At 45.1% G+C, this 18,207-nt stretch overlaps 1 protein-coding gene across 2 annotated transcripts in view; it reads left to right on the forward strand.

The window, feature by feature from the left end:
* Nucleotides 1-8,183: 8,183 nt before the first annotated feature.
* Nucleotides 8,184-18,207, forward strand: part of ATP6V0A4 (ATPase H+ transporting V0 subunit a4) — a 68,038-nt gene continuing 58,014 nt past the window's right edge. For both annotated transcript variants that reach the window (XM_010356306.1, XM_010356307.1), the window contains exons 1-4: nt 8,184-8,294; nt 10,868-11,001; nt 12,869-12,947; nt 13,245-13,339. In XM_010356306.1, coding sequence (XP_010354608.1) covers nt 10,885-11,001; nt 12,869-12,947; nt 13,245-13,339 — 291 coding nt within the window. In that variant the 5' untranslated portion in view covers nt 8,184-8,294; nt 10,868-10,884. The remainder of the gene's footprint in view (nt 8,295-10,867; nt 11,002-12,868; nt 12,948-13,244; nt 13,340-18,207) is intronic.

Raw genomic sequence — 18,207 nt, forward strand, 5'->3', positions numbered from 1 at the left:
CCCCATTTTTAAAATTTTAAATTAAAAAAATTTTTTTTAATAGAGACAGGGTCTTGCTATGTTGCCCAGACTGGTCTTGATTTCCTGGCCTCAAGCAATACTCCCACCTTGGTCTCCCATAGTGCTGGGGTTATAGGTGTGAGCCACCGTACCCATTTTCTAGATGTATTTCCCAACTAGAACTCACATAATTTGGGGAAGGGAAGTTATCAACTGTCTCTTCTCTTGAAAAAATAAATAAAGCCCTCTCCTGATGCTTCATTTCCTCTTCAGCTGCTGCCCTACTCCCTCCTTTCTCTTCACAGTTGGTGTTTTTAAAAGAAAGTTATAGTTGATTTCTGTGCCCATCTTTTTTTTTTTTTTTTGAATGGAGTCTTGCTCTGTCCTTCAAGATTGCACCACTGCACTCGAGCCTGGGTGATAAGAGCGAGACTCGTCTCCAAAAAAAAAGAGAAAGAAAAAAAATGAAAATCTGAAAGAATCAACCAAAAAAAAAGCCTTCCTGGAACTAAGTAAGTTTTTGTAGAACAAATCTCTTTTTCTCCATACCTGTATATAAGAACCAGTAGAAGCAGGGTGCTTTTAGCTAATACACCTTCATGGTCCTACCTCAAGGGAATATCAAGTTTCTAGCCTTGTGTCATAATTTAGTTTGTAAGGATCTTAATCATCTCTTCTGTGCATCAAATATCACAGTGGTCTATTACACTGAAGACAATATGCTGATTGGACCCAGTGAGCAAGAATAACACAGTGTAGACTTATTGATAAGACGTTTGGATGTCAGAGGGTAGGAAATAAATCAGACAAAAATTTAGGGGACTTCTATCTCAGTGAAATTTCTTTTTTTTTTTTTTTTACTTTTTTTCTTTTTGAGACAAAGTCTGGCTCTTTCACCCAGGCTGGAGTGCAGTGGCGTGATCTCGGATCATAGCAGTCTCAACCTCCTGGGATCGAGTGATCCTCTCACCTCAGCTTTCAAGTAGCTGGAAGCACAGGCATGCACCACCACGCCCAGCTAATTTTTGTTTATTTTTCATAGAGATGAGGTCTCACTATATTGCCTGGGCTGGTCTCAAATTCTCTTTCCCCAGCCATCCCTGACATTGCCCAATAGGCTCATGAACAAAGTGGCTATGGTGGCAGGAATGGAGGTTGTGCATGGGCTCAGCAACGTGGACTTCCACTCACCAAGGCCAGCCTGGCTACGGCCACTGCTGAGTGCCCAATCTGCCAGCAGCAGAGATCAACACTGAGCCCTCAAGATGGCACCATTCCCTGGGGTGATCAGCCAGCTATGGTACTGGGGGGTCCATAGACTGGTACCAGTCCATGGCCTGTTAGGAACTGGGCCACATAGCTGGAAGTGAGTGGGTATTTCCACGTGAGCCTCCACCTCCTGTCATGTCAGCAGCACCATTAGATCCTCAGAGGAGTGTGAACCCTATTGTGAATTATGCGTGAGAAGAATCAAGGTTGTGTGTTCCTTGCAAATCTGATGACTGGTGATCTGAGATGGAACAGTTTCATCCCCAAACCATCCCCCAACCCCCATCCGTGGAAAAACTGTCTTCCACAAAACAGGTCTCTGGTGCTAAAAACGTTGGGGATTGCTGCTTGACTGCATCTCTTAGTATGACCCCGCTCTATAATTAAGGTCAATGGGAAACTGCAACAACACGACCCAGGCAGAACTACAGATGGCCCACACTCTTCAGGAATGAAAATTTGGGTCACTCCACCAGGTAAAGAACCACGACCAGCTGAGGTGCTTGCTGAAGGTAAAGGGAATATAGAACAGATATTCTGTAGTATAAGTAGTTATAAATACCAGATGCAAGCACTTCACCAGTTCCAGAAACAAGGACTATCATTGTCGATCACCATCTTTTCCCTTATTTTTTATGAACACACTTGTGCATATATATACACACATATTAAGCAAATATCTGTGTTCTCTCTTTTCCTCTTATCGTGAGATGTAAGATGTATTGATTTTATATCAGTATTTAGCTGTTGTTAATTTTACATCATAGTAATGAAGTTATGGGGTATCAGGAGAAGAGTAAACACCACTCAAGCAGTTTACTTCCTCTTCTGGGGAAGAGATTAGTGCGTTTTTAGTCGTATCATGTTGGGCAGAATTATGACCCTGCCATTGTCTTTATTTGGAGATTAAGGTGGTTTAAGAGTTGCGTATAAGTGCCAAGTTGACAAGGGTTGGACTTGGGAAGGTTAATTTTGTGGTCAACTTGAGTGAGCTAAGTGATGCCCACATAGCTGGTGAAACATTGTTTCTGGGTGTGCCTGTGAGGGTATTTCTCAAATAGATTTGCATTTGAACAGGTAGACTGAGTAAAGAAGATATTCCATCTACGTGTCTATCCTTCCACCAATACCACAGTCTTTTTTTTTTTTAAAGACAGGTGTCACTTTGTCACCCAGGCTGGAGTGCAGTGGCACAATCATGGCTCATTGCAGCCTCGACCTCCCCAGGCTCAGGTAATCCTCCCAGGTTGGCTTTCCAAGTAGCTGGGATCACAGGCACACACCACAAACCTGGCTAATATTTTTATTATGATTATTTGTAAAGATGATGGTCTCACTGTGTTGCCTAGGCTGGTCTGAAACTCCGGGGCTCAAGCAATCCGCCTGTCTTGGCCTCCCAAAATGCTGGGATTACAGGCATGAGCCATCGCGCCTGGCCCAATATTATGGTCTTGATTACTGGTGCTGTACAGTAAGTCTTGAAGTTGGGTAGAGTGTTTCTCCCACTTCATTCTTCTGTTCACCAGATCTCTGCTGATACCACCCTGGCTGGAGGGGCAGAGATGCCTGCTTACTGCTCCGCCTGTGATCTTCACCACCAATGATGAGGGGAGGGGAGCTTATTACCAATGGATGGGGGTAAAAGTTCTGATTAGGTTTCTTCTCACACCCCCAACAGGGGCGAACAAGGGAGCCTTATTACCACAGAGTGGGGCTGAAGTTTAGCCCCCCATTTGGCCTGGAAGTCTCGGCTCCCCACTTGGGCTTTGCTGGCAATGGGGTAGGGGGCAGGGGCCATAGTTTTGTTCTGTGGCATTTAACTGGATTCAAGTGATTATTGTCTGAAAGTTTTCTTTCTTGGCAGACTACCCCTTTCCTGGTCCTTTTGCTAGAGCAAGCAGGCTTTCTTTGAAACTTCGCTGCTGCACATGTCCTGGTTTCTGCCACACTGAGTCTGGAATATATAGATTGTTTATCTGTCCCTTATCTGAAATGCTCAGACCAGAAGTGTTTTAGATTTCAGATTTTTTCAGACTTTGGAATATTTGCATATATATATATATGTATATATATATATATATATATATATATATAATGAGATGTCTTGGGGATGAGACCCAAGTCTAAACACAAAAGTCATGTATGATCTTTTTTTTTGTTTTTGAGACAGTCTCACTCTGTCGCCCAGGCTGGAGTGCAGTGGCGCGATTTCAGTTCACTGGAACCTTTGCCTCCTGGGTTCAAGCGATTTTCCTGCCTCAGCCTCCTGTGTAGCTGGGACTACAGGCACCCACCACCATGCCCCGCTAATTTTTTTTGTATTTTTAGTAAAGACGGTGTTTCACCATGTTGGCCAGGCTTGTCTCGAATTCCTGACCTCAAGTAATCTGCCCGCCTCGGCCTCCCAAAGTGCTGGGATTACAGGCGTGACCCACCACGCCCAGCCTCATGTAGGTTCATGTATACCTTATGCACATAGCATGAAGGTCATTTTATTTTTCCCTTGAGGACTCTGAATGAAGTGTGTGTTGTGTGCCTGAGTTTTGATTACGACCTGTCACGTGAAGTCAGCGAAATTTTCCACTTGTGGTGTCATATTGGTGCTCAGAGTTTGGGATTTTGGAGCATTTCCAATTTTGAATTTTCAGGTTAGGGATGCTCAACCTGTAGGAAGTAACAAGAAAACCCAGAGAACTCACCTCCATGTTGTTTCTTGCATCTTGTGATTCCTAGAGGGTCTGTCTTCTGTCCAGCTTTCATAGTCTGCTTATGTTTGCTGTATATATACTGTACAGGGTTTTTATTTTTACTGGTTGGAAAGAAAAAGTATTTCTACTCCCTCCCTTTTTCCAGATGCAGAAGCCAAAGTTATATATATATATATATATATATTTTTTTTTTTTTTTTTTTTTTGAGATGGAGTTTACCTCTCTTTGCCCAGGATGGAGTGCAATGGTGCAATCTCGGCTTCCTGCAGCCTCCTCCTCCTGGGTTCAAGCGATTCTCCTGCCTCAGCCTCCTGAGTAGCTTTGATTACAGGCATGCGCAACCAAACCCGGCTAATTTTTTGTATTTTTAGTGGAGATGGGGTTTCACCATGTTGGCCAGGCTGGTCTTGAACTCCCAACCTCAGGTGATCCACCCACCTCAGCCTCCTAAAGTGGTGGGATGACAGGCGTGAGCCACCGCGCCCGGCCATAATATTTTTAAAAATGTGAACCAGGTCATGCCATTTCCCTGCTTAAAATTTCCCAAGGACTTCCCAATGCTGTTAGAATAAAATTCAAATTTCTTATTGGCCCAGCAGACCTCACATGGCTTGGCCCCTGCCTCCTACTCTGACATACCGCACACATACTTTTTTTGTTGTTTGTTTTGAGATGGAGTCTTGCTGTGTCTCTCAGGCTGGAGTGCTGTGGTGCGATCTCGGCTCACTACAACCTCCACCTCCCAGGTTCAAGCAATTCTCATGCCTCATCCTCCCAAGTAGCTGGGATTACAGGCACACACCGCCACACCTGGCTAAATTTGTATTATTAGTAGAGAGAGGGGTTTTCACCATGTTGGCCAGGCTGGTCTCGAACTCCTGGCCTCAAAGCTATCCTCCCGCCTCAGGCTCCCAAACTGGGATTACAGGCATGAGCCACTGCGCCCAGCTTATACTTCTACTTTCTAAGTAAGCCTCTTCTATTTTTCAGATAAGGTCACTGAGGCCCTGGGGTTAAATAGCTTTCCCAAGGTCATGCATGGTAAATGGCAGAGCTGGGATCCTGACTCCGGCAGTTGGGCGGGAGCCTCTGCTCTTAGCCATTAGGATGTACTCTTTTCTCCACATGTTCCTGAGTGGTTTCTGGGCACCCAGACATTTGAAAACTACTGCCCCACCCACTGATTGGGACACACAGCAAACACCAGCCTTGGGGAAGAGCAGGATGAGAAGTGGGCAGGTGAAGTGGAGAGGGGAGGGAGGCATGAATTGAGGCCAGTGCTCCTAGTTCGGAGTTCATATGACGGGAGAGGTAGAATCTCAACACTGGGAATATCTTTTGCAGTTTTCAGTTCTTATCTTCCTGCTCTTCTTTGCAAATCTTGAGTTCAGCCTTTGGAACTTCATCCAGGTGAGTCTGGATTCTTGGGCAGATCTGCCCTGGTGGGATGGGTGGGTGAGCTCCACCTCTCAAGAAACCCAAGCAGCTCCTTTCCTCCAGGGTACAGAGCAGGTGCTCCCTCAGAGGGCTGGGCCTCCACTGCCCCAGGTTCACAATCGCTGCATCGGCTTAGCTGATTTTCCCAAATCGCCTACAGCTCCTCCCTTGCACTTCCCAGGCTAAAGATTGATTTCTCACTCTGTGTTCTCTAAACAATGGTTCTAATTTGATCATGCACAGGTGTCACCTGAGGAGCTTATTAAAAATGCAAGTCTTGGCCAGGCATGGTGATTCATACCTGTAATCCCAGCATTTTGGGAGGCGGAGGTGGGAGGATTACTTGTAGGCCAGGAGTTGGAGGCCAGCCTGGGCAACATAGTGATACCATGTCTTTATGTTGTAGTATTTTATAAAAATTAAAATTAAAAAAATCAGCCAATCGCTGGGCATGGTGGCTCATGCCTGTAATCCCAGCACTTTGGGAGGCCGAGACGGGTGGATCTCAAGGTCAGGAGGTCGAGACCATCCTGGCTAACACGGTGAAACCCCGTCTCTACTAAAAAAATACAAAAAAGTAGCCGGGCAAGGTGGCAGGCGCCTGTAGTCCCAGCTACTCGGGAGGCTGAGGCAGGAGAATGGCGTGAACCCGGGAGGCGGAGCTTGCAGTGAGCCGAGATCGTGCCCCTGCACTCCAGCCTGGGTGACAGAGTGAGACTCTGTCTCAAATAAAAAGAAAAAAAAAAATTAGTCAATCATAGTGATGCACATCTGTAGTCCTAGCTGCTCAGGAAGCTGAGGTGGAAGGATCACTTGAGCCCAGGAGGTTGAGGCTGCAGTGAGCTGTGTTTGCACCACCACACTCCATCCTGGACAACAGAGCAAGACCCTGTCTCTTAAAAAAAATGCAAATCTCAGACAATCTAGGAAACTTGAATCCTGATGGGATATTTTATATTAAGGCAAATTTAAGAATTATTGAATTTTAGGAGTGACTGGTATTTTATGTGTGTTTCTGTGTGTATATGTGTGTATAAAAGAATCCTTGGCCGGGCGCAGTGGCTCAAGCCTGTAATCCCAGCACTTTGGGAGGCCGAGACGGGCGGATCACGAGGTCAGGAGATCGAGACCATCCTGGCTAATACGGTGAAACCCCATCTCTACTAAAAAATACAAAACACTAGCTGGGCGAGGTGGCGGGCGCCTGTAGTCCCAGCTACTCGGGAGGCTGAGGCAGGAGAATGGCATAAACCCGGGAGGCGGAGCTTGCAGTGAGCTGAGATCCGGCCACTGCACTCCAGCCTGGGCAACAGAGCGAGACTCCGTCTCAAAAAAAAAAAAAAAAGAAAAAAAAAACAATCCTTATCTTTTAGAGATACATGCTGAAATATTTTGAAAGAAATAATATGATGTATGGGATTTGCTTCCAAATAATCAGAGGTGGGTAGGGGAAGTGGGTGGGGTGTGGATGATAGAACATTCACAAACCAGTGTGGTCAAGTGATGTGTACATGGGGGTTCCCTGTATTATTTTCTGTACTTTTGCAGGTGTTTCAGTTTTTCCATACTAAAAAGGTAAAAAAAATCACCCCCCTCACTCATTCTGGGGTACCTTCTAAGGCTCACTGGTGGGGAGAGTCCCTCCGGGGATCTGTGCATCGCCCTGGAGAAGCAAAGCTCATTCAAATAAACGCAGGTTTCTGTTGCAGCCGCCCCACCCCTGGGCAAGAGAAACGCACCTCATTGGCTTGTTCTGCCCCTCGCACCCTCTGTCAAATAAATAGGAAAACACAAGACCCCGCCAAAGGAAAAGGGCACATACCACATTTGCTTCTGTCTCTTTTTACCTGGGCCACAGCGGAAGCTGAATTTTAGCCATTGGGCATTTCATAAGGAGTCTTCTATTTTCCTTTGAAAGTAGAGTGTTTTGGTTAATAGCTGATAGGAGGGTGAGTGTGATATTTTTTATTTTCCAAAACTACTTTTATTTTTTCATTTATATATATATATATACATATATTTCATTTATATATGTATATGTATATACATATATATACATATATACCTATATATGTGTGTGTATGTATATACACATACATATATATTATTTTTGAGATGGAGTCTGGCTCTGTCACCCAGGCTGGAGGGCAGTGGCATGATCTAGGCTCACTGCAACCTCTGCCTCCTGGGTTCAAGCGATTCTCCTGCCTCAGCCTCCTGAGTAGCTGGGATTACAGGCGCCCGCCACCACACTCTGCTCATTTTTTTGTATTTTTAGTAGAGACAGGATTTCACCATATTGGCCAGGCTAGTCTCAAACTCCTGACCTCAAATGATCTGCCCACCTCAGCCTCCCAGAGTGCTGGAATTACCGGCATGAGCCACCACTCCCTGGCCCCCAAAATTATTTTTTAAAGTTATTTCATTTTCACAAGTTAAAGGGATGTTTTCATTTACTGGGGTCCTTCTAAGGCCTCCAGGAATCTTGTCCTCAACCTTCAGCTCCCTGAGGGGCAAGTTACTTTCATTAGAAAATAAATGAATGCTTCCTGTTGGAAACTTAAGGTCATGGCAGAGGGCACAGGTGGGGCGGGGGCTGAGCGGGCTGGCCGGTGGGGCAGGTTTGTCCTCACCCACAACAGGCCAGTGTTGATACAACAGAGCTGCCTCCTGGCTCTTTGGGAGCCTGGGAGGAGAAGAAGCCGGGAGGGGCGCTGCGGGGAGGCCACCTGAGGATTCACCGGTGGCTGCTGCTCCACCCAGGACTGCTAGCAAGCCCAGAGGGCCGCAGGACTTGGGGCTCCCTGCTCCGTGCATCAGGTCGGGGAAACCACTGTCTGCCCCAGACCCCCACCCAGGACCCGCCTGGAGGAAGCTGGGGTAAGAAGGGTGTTGATGCTATGCTTTTGATCTGCATGAAGTGAATGCCTTGGGTCTCTGGTCTATGTTCACTTGGCTGTAGTTACTAGACAGGGCAGTAGGAAAGCTTTGAATTCATCTTGGTGTCAAAAGGCACAAATGTGGGCCCAGACCATGTGCACTTCCTGAGGGATGATGTTTATCCTCTGGTCCACCCATGGGAAAATGCTTCTGGAGCGCCCACTTTGTGGTGCTGTTGACCTAGACCGGTGTGAAAGTGGAAACAGGGCATGGTTCTAGCCTTGTGGACTTCACTGGTTTATGTGTGGGGAATCCAGGCGGTTAAAAACAAGCGATTGCAAATGATTGCTCTTCTGGGGGCATGTAGGAGGGGGCTTAGCTCCTTGAGGGAGCTGAAGGTGTCAGGGAAGCCTTGTGGAGGAAGAAGATCCTTACATGGAGACTGGAGGAGTGACAGGGTCATGTGGGGCGTGGGATGGACGGTGGAGAGGAGGAGATTTGAGGTTCCAAACCCACGGGAAGGCCTGGGTGAAGGGCCTGAAGGGGATGGAAGCTGGGAAGAAATGCAGGGTCCCTGGAGAGGCCAAAGCTGGAGGAGGACACAGAGGAGGCCAGGTCCTGCAGCCTTTGGCTGGCCAGCTAGAGGACTTTAGAGTTGGTCCTGTGTGAAACCGGGACAATGGGTAGGCCCAGTATCCAGCACACAGTAGATACTCTGTACGTGATAAAATTAAATCTACTCTGGAGGTGTGGAAGTTCTTCCAGAAGGTTGACCTGGAGGGAAACTGTGTGGTTTGGCAGCAGCAGGGCCATTGGGAGGATCTTTGGGAATATCTTCTGTGCCCTCCTCCTCCCCTTGGCTCTCATGCGGCCTTCAACTTCACCATTGGAAAGAGGTTCACTTTCTTCTAACCCCCGGGAGTTGTCCTTCCCTGCCACCTGTTCTGAGTGTCACTAAAGGCAGTTCAATGGGCAGCATGACTTGGATGGTCTACTAAGGAACAGAGAAATGTTCAGGAGTGGCAAACTGCCCCACCCTAGAGTTTGCAATGCATCGATCGCTGCTGGGAGGCCTCTGATGACCAGGGCTCCGTTCCCTGGCTGTGTATGCTCTGTGCCGGCTGGTGATGATGGCTTCAAGATCATATCCCAGTGTCACGGTTAAACTTTGGACATGCATCTGTTGAGTATGGTGGATGTTTTAATCTATTTCAGTCTAGATGTTTGAGATTCCCCTTTCAGGAGTGTGAGTCTTAGTCTTTTTTTTAAATCAGTAGTGTCAATACACACTTATGACTGTGTGGTGGAACTGTGTCTTGCAGGTCAGTTTTGGCTAACCAAACTCACACCATTCCCCTGCCCCACTCACCCGTGGGCATCCTTCTTCCATATACAGGACATACAGATTTATTTTATTCCTGCTGACTGCACAGGGCTCTGTTATATCACAGTTTATTTAATCATTTCCCTATTGATGGATATCTAGGTTACAGCCATTTACTATAATTATTACATACAATGCTATAAGAACTGTTCTTGTTCCTCCGTTTCTCCATACATATCCAAGTCTGTCTGGATAAATAGCAGTGGACATCTTGATTTGTGGGTATGAGGGATATAAGATTTGATAGACATTGATAAATTGCTCTCTGAAAAAGCTACAAAGAATTTACACGTTAACATTGGATATACCCAACGGGCATATGGATTACCAAACCTCGTTCTGATGACAAAAACTATTTTTCCTGACTAGGGAAATTGAGGACAAAGTATTCTGGAATCCAGAGTTGGTTGTGATACCCAGGACTGAGTTCTGGAGTGACATTCTAGTGCATGAAAGGGCCTGTTTTCTCATACCATCCACAACTCGAGTCTTTAGTCATATTTTAAAATATTTTGCCAGCTGAGAGTAGTGGCTCATGCCTGTATCCCACCACTTTGGGAGACCAGAGTAGGAGGATCATTTGAGTCCAGGAGTTCAATACCAGCCTGGGCAACACAGCAAGACTCCATCTCAACAAAAAAAATAAAAAAAAACAGCCAGGTGTGGTGGTGCACACCTGTAGTCCCAGCTACATAGGAGGCTGAGGCAGGAGGATCTCTTGAGCCCAGGAAATTGAGGCTGCAGTGAGTCGTGTTTGTGCCGCTACACTCTAGCCTGAATGACAGAGCAAGATTCTGTCTCAAAAATAAAGTATAATCTTTTGCCAGTCTGATGGAGGGCATAAAGTGCTATCTTGTTTTTGTTTACATTTTTAGAATCAGGATAGCCGGGCATCCTGGTACACACCTGTAGTCCCAGCTATTCAGGAGGCTGAGATGGGTGGATTACTTGAGCCTGGGAGGTTGAGGCTGCAGTGAGCCAAAATTGCACCACTGCATTCCAGCCCGGGGCAACAGAGTGAGACCTCGTCTCAAAAAAAAAAAAAAAAAAAAAAGTCTCCTAAAATCAGGAGTGATTCCTAATGCATTTTTTTCCCTGTTAGATTTTAATTTAACTCAAAAATTTCATCCTAAGGTTTTCACACATTTATTACCTTAAATACTAATATCTTTTTCTTTTTCTCCTGTAGACAGAAGCTGGGCCAAGATGGCGTCTGTGTTTCGAAGCGAGGAGATGTGTTTGTCACAACTGTTTCTCCAGGTGGAAGCTGCATATTGCTGTGTGGCTGAGCTCGGAGAGCTTGGATTGGTTCAATTCAAAGATGTAGGTACTGAGTTCTTTGGAGATAAGAGGAAGGCAGGGCTGGGAGTAGATAACTCTTGCAGAACACTTCTTTATGATGAACAATAACCATTTTGTAGGGAGAGGAGCTGTGAGCTGGAATCGACGAAATTCTGTAGTTTCAGTGCTTCTGGCTAGGATTTGTCATGACCAGGCAGGTCATTCAAGAGCATGTTCTCCCTCCCTCCATGCCTGTCTCCTCTATAGGAATGTCTTGAAGCTCTAATGGAATCACTACATGTTAGATGTCATTGAAGTTTTTTCTCTTGTGTAGCGTCTTCAAACATTGTATGTAGCCAATGGGCATGTAGGTTACCAAACCTTGTTCTGACCATAAAAACTATTTTTCCTGACTAGACAGGCTGAGGACAAAGTATTTTGGATTCCAGAGTTGGTTGTAATACCCAGAATTGAGTTCCGGAGTGACATTCTACAGTTAGACTGTCTTGAGTATGACACTGGGGTATCATTTCCCAGGGGTAGTTTAGACCCTCATCAAGCTCTTAGTCTAATTTAGAAAACCAGCCCTTCTTTACTTCTTCACTAAGGTCAAGGTCAGAGCTAAGCTCCTGCGGGGAAGGATCACATCTTGTTCTTCACATCCCTAGTTCTTCACACAGGACCTCATATGAGGCAGGTCCTCAGTAATTGAGCTGAGCTGAGAGTAGAAGTTTTGTTGATAACTGTGATATGTTACATGAAGCTGTGCAGTCTTCAAGGTCTGTTCGTTTTTATGGCCCCATTGAGGATTTTGAGGCTCATTTGGATAGCCAAGGCAGAGAAATAAGGTAAACTTAGATGAGGGTGGACTTCCTTCCTTCCTTCTTTTCTTTTCCTTTCTTTTTCTTTACCTTTCTTTTCTTTTTTGAGGCAGATATATTATTTGAAAATACTTTGTCCCATGCTGTGGGTTTTTTCACTTTCTATTAAGAAAGTGAAAGGATGCTATTAAGTATCCTTTGATGCACAAAAGTTTTAAATTTTGATTAAGTCAATTTTTTTTTTTTTTGAGACAGGGTCTCGCTGTGTAGCCCAGGCTGAAGTGCTGTGGCACAATCGTGGCTCACTGTAGCCTCAACCTCCCAGGCTCAAGCCATCCTCCTACCTCAGCCCCCTGAGTAGCTGGGACTATAAACGCACGCCACCATGTTTGGTTAATTTTGTAATTTTTTGTAGAGACAAGGTCTCTCACGATGTTGCCCAGATTGGTCTCAAACTCCTAGGCTCAAGTGATCCACCAGCCTCGACCTCCCAAAGTGTTGGGATTACAGGCCTGAGCCACTGCACCTGGCCAGGACTTTGTTTCTTTTAGAAACGGGAGGGTGAAAGTTGAAGCATTTGGGGGATTGAGTAGAAGAACAATAAGGTATGTTTTGCCTGTAACTCGCCTGTCTTGTGCATGGAAGCATCTATTCCTAAGAGAATTCCAGCAACATTCTCTAGTACTAAAAAGATAAAATAACCAAAAAGGGGCTTGGCACAGTGGCTCACGCCTGTAACCCCAGCACTTTGGGAGGCTGAGGTGGGCGGATCACTTTAGGTCAGAAGCTCGAGACCAGCCTGGCCAACATGGTGAAACCCCATCAATTTTGTACTACAAATACAAAAATTAGTCGGTTATGGTGGTGGGTGCCTGTAATCCCAGCTACTCGGGAGGCTGAGGCAGAAGAATTACTTGAACCCAGGAGGCGGAGGTTGCAGTGAACTGAGATCGCACCATTGCCCTCCAGCCTGGGTGACAAGATTGAAACTCAAAAAAAAAAAAAAAAAAAAAAAAAAAAAACAAAACCCAAAAGGAATCTATTGGCAACTGTTGCTACTAATGTGTGTCTTGTGATTCCTCCCTCAGTTAAATAAGAATGTGAACAGCTTTCAAAGGAAATTTGTGAATGAAGTCAGAAGGTGTGAATCACTGGAGAGAATCCTCCGTAAGCCAATTTTTTTTTTTTTTGCTTACTGTTCAAATGTGAACTGGCAAGGGGGGTCAATAGTTTGCAGGACTTAATTAACGAATGTGTACCTGTTTGCAATACTTTTTGAGGTGGTCCCAGAGGCCCACCTGGAGGGAATGGGGGAGGTGGGGGTGGGATCCAGGTGCTGTGGCAGCTCCTAGGACAATTCAGGTAGCTGAGCTGAGTGAAAGGCACATGCCTTGCTTGACCTCATTTCTTAGTTACGAGAAAACACAATCACCTTGGGATTTCTGGTGGGTTTTCATTCTTCAGGTTTTCTGGAAGACGAGATGCAAAATGAGATTGCAGTTCAGTTGCCTGAGAAAAGCCCACTGACCCCGCTCCCACGGGAAATGATTACCCTGGAGGTAAGTTCTCCATTTTGCTGGCCTCCCCAGGTAAGGACAGTAATGAAACCTGTCTCCTTGAAGGCCCTGAGAGCCACTTGCAGGTCCCGTACCTGGTTGCTGAAGGCAGGGAGACAGGCTTGCATGGTCGTCCCCTTCTCAGGGTTGCAGCCCCAGGAAAATCCCGGTGTGCAGTTTTTAGAGCCACACCTGCTGATCTGGAGACAGCTGTTTTCCTTTCTCGGCATAGCCCTAGGGAAGCTTAGCCTACTTGGAGGAGTTGATTGCTCTTGTGGGCGTTTGATTCTTACAGGCAGTGAGTCTTGTCTGCCGGGTGCCACTGAATGGGCTGAGTGTGGGTATAAGGGGATGTTTTCTAATTCTCTGTCTGGTGGGAAGCAGATGAGTTGGACCCACTCTAGCTGGAGGCTGCTTCTCTGACTGGCTTCTGTAGGTAAACTGGCAGAAGACTGCAGTTTTCAAGGACATTTCAGCTGATGGGACTCTCCCTCTTTCCTTCTCTATTTCCTTCCCCTTCTGTCGTTTATAAAAAACACTGAATACCGGCTTGGTGCAGTAGCTCACCCCTGTAATACCACCACTTTGGGAGGCCGAGGTAGGCGGATCACTGAGGTCAGGAGTTCGAGACCAGCCTGGACAACATGGTGAAACCCTGTCTCTACTAAATATACAAAAATTAGCCAGGGGTGGTGGTACATGCCTATAATCCCAGCTACTTGGGAGGTTGAGGTACGAGAATTGCTTGAATCCGGGATGCAGAGGTGGCAGTGAGCTGAGATTGTGCCACTGCACTCCAGCCTGGGCGGCAGGGCGAGACTCCATCTCAAAAACAAACAAAAAACAAAAAAACCCACTGAATATCTGCCACGTGCAAGGTACCTCAGAGAGAAATAAACATGACACTGCCCTCCAAAGGCTTATAAAAGCAGATGGTGGGGACAGGGATGAGGGGCAAGGCTGGGAGAGGAAGTAAAGAGGTAGGCAGAGCCAGACCATGGAGGACCTTGGGGAACTTAATTGAAAAAGCAGGTATTTCATCCTTGGTGGTGGAACAGCTCATTCAGGGTGTGGGCAGGTAGGCAAGGCTTCACCGAGCTAAGCTTTTTCTCTGGCTGTTTTTTGTTTTTGTTTTTTTAAGATAACTTCAAATTCTTGAAAATTTCCAAGCCATCAGTGGTATAAATCTTGACACTCACATAGGATATTAGATTGTCAAATCTTCTAGAAAATATTTTGGACCTTATCATATTTTTTTGAGATGGATTCTTGCTCTGTTGCCTAGGCTGGAGTGCAGTGGTGTGATCTTGGCTCACTGCAACCTCTGCCTCCTGGGCTCAAGCGATTCTCCTGCCTTAGCCTCCCAAGTAGCTGGGATTACAGGCATGCGCCACCATGCCCAGCTAATTTTTGTATTTTTAGTAGGGGGGGGGGGTGTCACCATGTTGTCCAGGCTGGTCTTGAACTCCTGACCTCAGGTGATCCACCTGCCTCGGCCTCCCAAAGTGCTGGGATTACAGGCGTGAGCCACCTCACCTGGCCTGTTTATTGACTTTTTTACTGTATTACAAATTAAAATGGAAAAGTATGTAAAATATTTATGTGTTAATTCACTTGAAAATAACAATGTCTCATTACATGCTAACATTTTTAAAATGAAAAATGAAATGTGTGTTTTTTTTTAAATACTTTCATGAGAAGGGTGGCATTGTTTGTGAATTTTTGAAGTGCTTGGCTAATAGAAGACAGCTGGTTTCTCACACCTGCTTCTACTTTAAATCTGTTGGTGATGTGCTGTTTTTATTGAACTAGAGGAAGATAATCCAGCCTTACACAGATAAGTAGTGGGAAAAGGAGGAATATTTTAATAGCCTTTTCAAATAATTGTGGATATTCTTTTTTGATATTACACTGAAACTTGACAAGCATAGAGCCTGTCTTGATTTTGTTAAACAGGTAACATGTGCTGCTTTTGTTTTCAAACTGAGTTGGCTGTAGTACCTTAAAAAAGTAATTCATCCAACTGGGTTTAGTTTTGGCTGACTTCAACCTTGCCAAGGCACACACATTTTCAAGTTTCACCATTTTAAGTTTAAAAGATTCAATTTTGACTGATATTAATAAGCTTTTCTGGGTGGGGCGAGCTAGCATTTGAGTGGATAGCCCTTTTTAATTTTTGTGAAATTTATTGTTTTGGGCTATATTGTTTATTTTTTATCTCTTTGGTAAGGGTGTCTCTTAGATGGATTTAAAAAATGTATAGTGGCTCACACCTGTAATCCCAGCACTTTGGGAAGCCAAGGCGGGGATATTGCTTGAGGTCAGGAGTTTGAGACCAGCCTGACTAACATCATGAAACCCCATCTCTATTGAAAATACAAAAATATTAGCCAGGTGTGGTGGTGCATGCCTGTAATCCCAGCTACTCCAGAAGCTGAGGCAGGAGAATTGTTTGAACCCGGGGAGGGTAGGTTGCAGGGAACCGAGATCGCACTACTGCACTCTAGCCTGGGCGACAGAGCGAGACTGTGTCTCAAAAACAAAACAAAACAAAAAAAACCCGCATGATATTTTAAGGTGTTAAAGCCCTACATTCATAAATGTGGAGCTAGATAAGGGGCAATCAGATGTGTGCACAAGTCTTTCCTTAGTGTTTTTCTTCTGAATGTTATTTGCTGTAAAAAGGAAATTAAAACAGCACCAGGGCTGGGTGATGCCTGTAATCCCAACACTTTGAGAGGCCAAGGCAGGAGGATTGCTTGAGCTCAGGAGTTTGAGACCAGTCTGCCCAACGTAATGAGACTCTGTCTCCACAAGAAAATAAAAAAAATCAGCTGGGTGTGGTGGTGTGCACCCGTGGTCCCAGCTACTTGGGAGGCTAAGGCAGGAGAATGGCTCCCAGAAGGTCGAGGCTGCAGTAAGCTGTGTTCACACCACTGTACCCTAGCCTGGGTGACAGAATGAGACCCTCTCTCAAAAAAAAACAAAAACAAAACCCACCAGCATAAAAGTAGGAGAGTAATATATTTTACCATTCATTGCTCACTGGGATTGATTTGTTGATTGATTGATTTGACTAATCCTGCAGTTAGCTGTGTTGCCCCAACATTGCTAGAGAGTCGAATCCTTTGGCAACAGTACACCAATAGCTCTGGGCCCCTGCCTTCTGCAGTTTCTAAAGAGGCTTTTATAATAGTCCTAGAGGAAATACTAATTCGGAGGGGAAGAAAAAAACCAGCATCCCAGCAGAAATTGCCCTGACTTTTCCTTGTTTTCAGGCTTTATTCTCATGCAGCTATACTTTCATATAAATATATATCTGTTATGTATAGTAATAGCAGCATTATTTTTATGGCATCATTAAGTGGATAGAGGAAATGATTGGGAAATGAAGATTTACTTTTCCCCCCAACTTTGTGTCATTATATTCAGTATTCAAAATTCAAGGTAATGGCTGTCTCCGAGAGGGGTGGGAATGGAGTGGAACTGAAGCTGGATGATGGGTGGATGAGATTCTCTCTGCTTCTGTGTGTTTGAAATTTTCCATAGTAATTCAATGTTGTCTGATACTAAGCATTTCAGGGAGAGCTAACATTTACAGGATTATCATTTATTGTTTTAAAAAAATCTCTTTGTGCCAGGCACAGTGACTCATGGCTGTAATCCCAGCACTTTGGGAGGCCGAGGTGGGTGGATCACTTGAGGTCAGGAAATCGAGACTAGCCTGGCCAATATGGTGAAACTCTGTCTCTACTAAAAATACAAAAAAATTAGCCGGGCCTGGTGGCGCGCACCTGTAATCCCAGCTACTTGGGAGGCTGAGAAAAGAGAATCTCTTGAACCCGAGAGGTGGAGGTTGCAGTGAGCCAAGATCGTGCCACTGCACTCCAGCCTGGGTGACAGAGTGAGACTTTGTCTTAAAAACAAAACCAAAAAACAAAAGCAACTCTGTTAACAGTATCTTTTAGATGGATTGAAAACTAGCATGATAATCTCTTCTTTAATAGGTGACCTTAATCCATTTCCATTTATTGTGATTTCTGATTCGCTGGCTTTTTTGGTTATTACTCGTTTTGTTTTTTACTTCGCTTCCCTTTCCTGTCTTTCTGTAATACCTGCCAACCCTTCCCCACTACCCCTTCGTGTGCAAGCTGTAGATGACAGGTACATTTAACACTTCAAGACACATATTCACTAAATTTTTCTCATAATATTTACTACTGGTTCAGTTATCACCCCTTTGTGGATATATGTCCTTTTTTTACCTGATAGCCTTTAAGATTTTGTCTTTATTCTAGAGTTTCACTCCTGTGTGTTTCAGTGTGAGTTTGTTATTGCTTTTGTTAAACATTAAATTGAATTAGTAGAAATTTTTTTTTTTTTTTTTTTTTTTTTTTGAGACAGAGTCTCGCTCTGTTGCCCAGGCTGGAGTGCAGTGGCGCCATCTCGGCTCACTGCAAGCTCCGCCTCTCGGGTTCACACCATTCTCCTGCCTCAGCCTCCCAAGTAGCTGGGACTACAGGCACCTGCCACCATGCCTGGCTAATTTTTTGTGTTTTTAGTAGAGACGGGGTTTCACTGTGTTAGTCAGGATGATCTCAATCTCCTGACCTCGTGATCTGCCTGCCTCAGCCTCCCAAAGTGTTGGGATTACAGGTGTGAGCCACCGCACCCGGCTAAATTAGTAGAATTTTTATAAAACATGTAAGGTATAAAAAGTAAGGATCAGCACACACCATGTGTCTGTTGCCCTGTGTAAGATAATGGTACCCATAGAGACATTCATAAAAGCCTGTGTGCCCCTCCTCACCCCTCCTCCATCTCCTTTCCCCTCTTCCCTTTCAGATCATCATTATCCTAACTTTTGTATT

Source organism: Rhinopithecus roxellana, chromosome 6 (assembly GCF_007565055.1).
Source record: "Rhinopithecus roxellana isolate Shanxi Qingling chromosome 6, ASM756505v1, whole genome shotgun sequence".
Lineage (NCBI taxonomy): Eukaryota > Metazoa > Chordata > Mammalia > Primates > Cercopithecidae > Rhinopithecus > Rhinopithecus roxellana.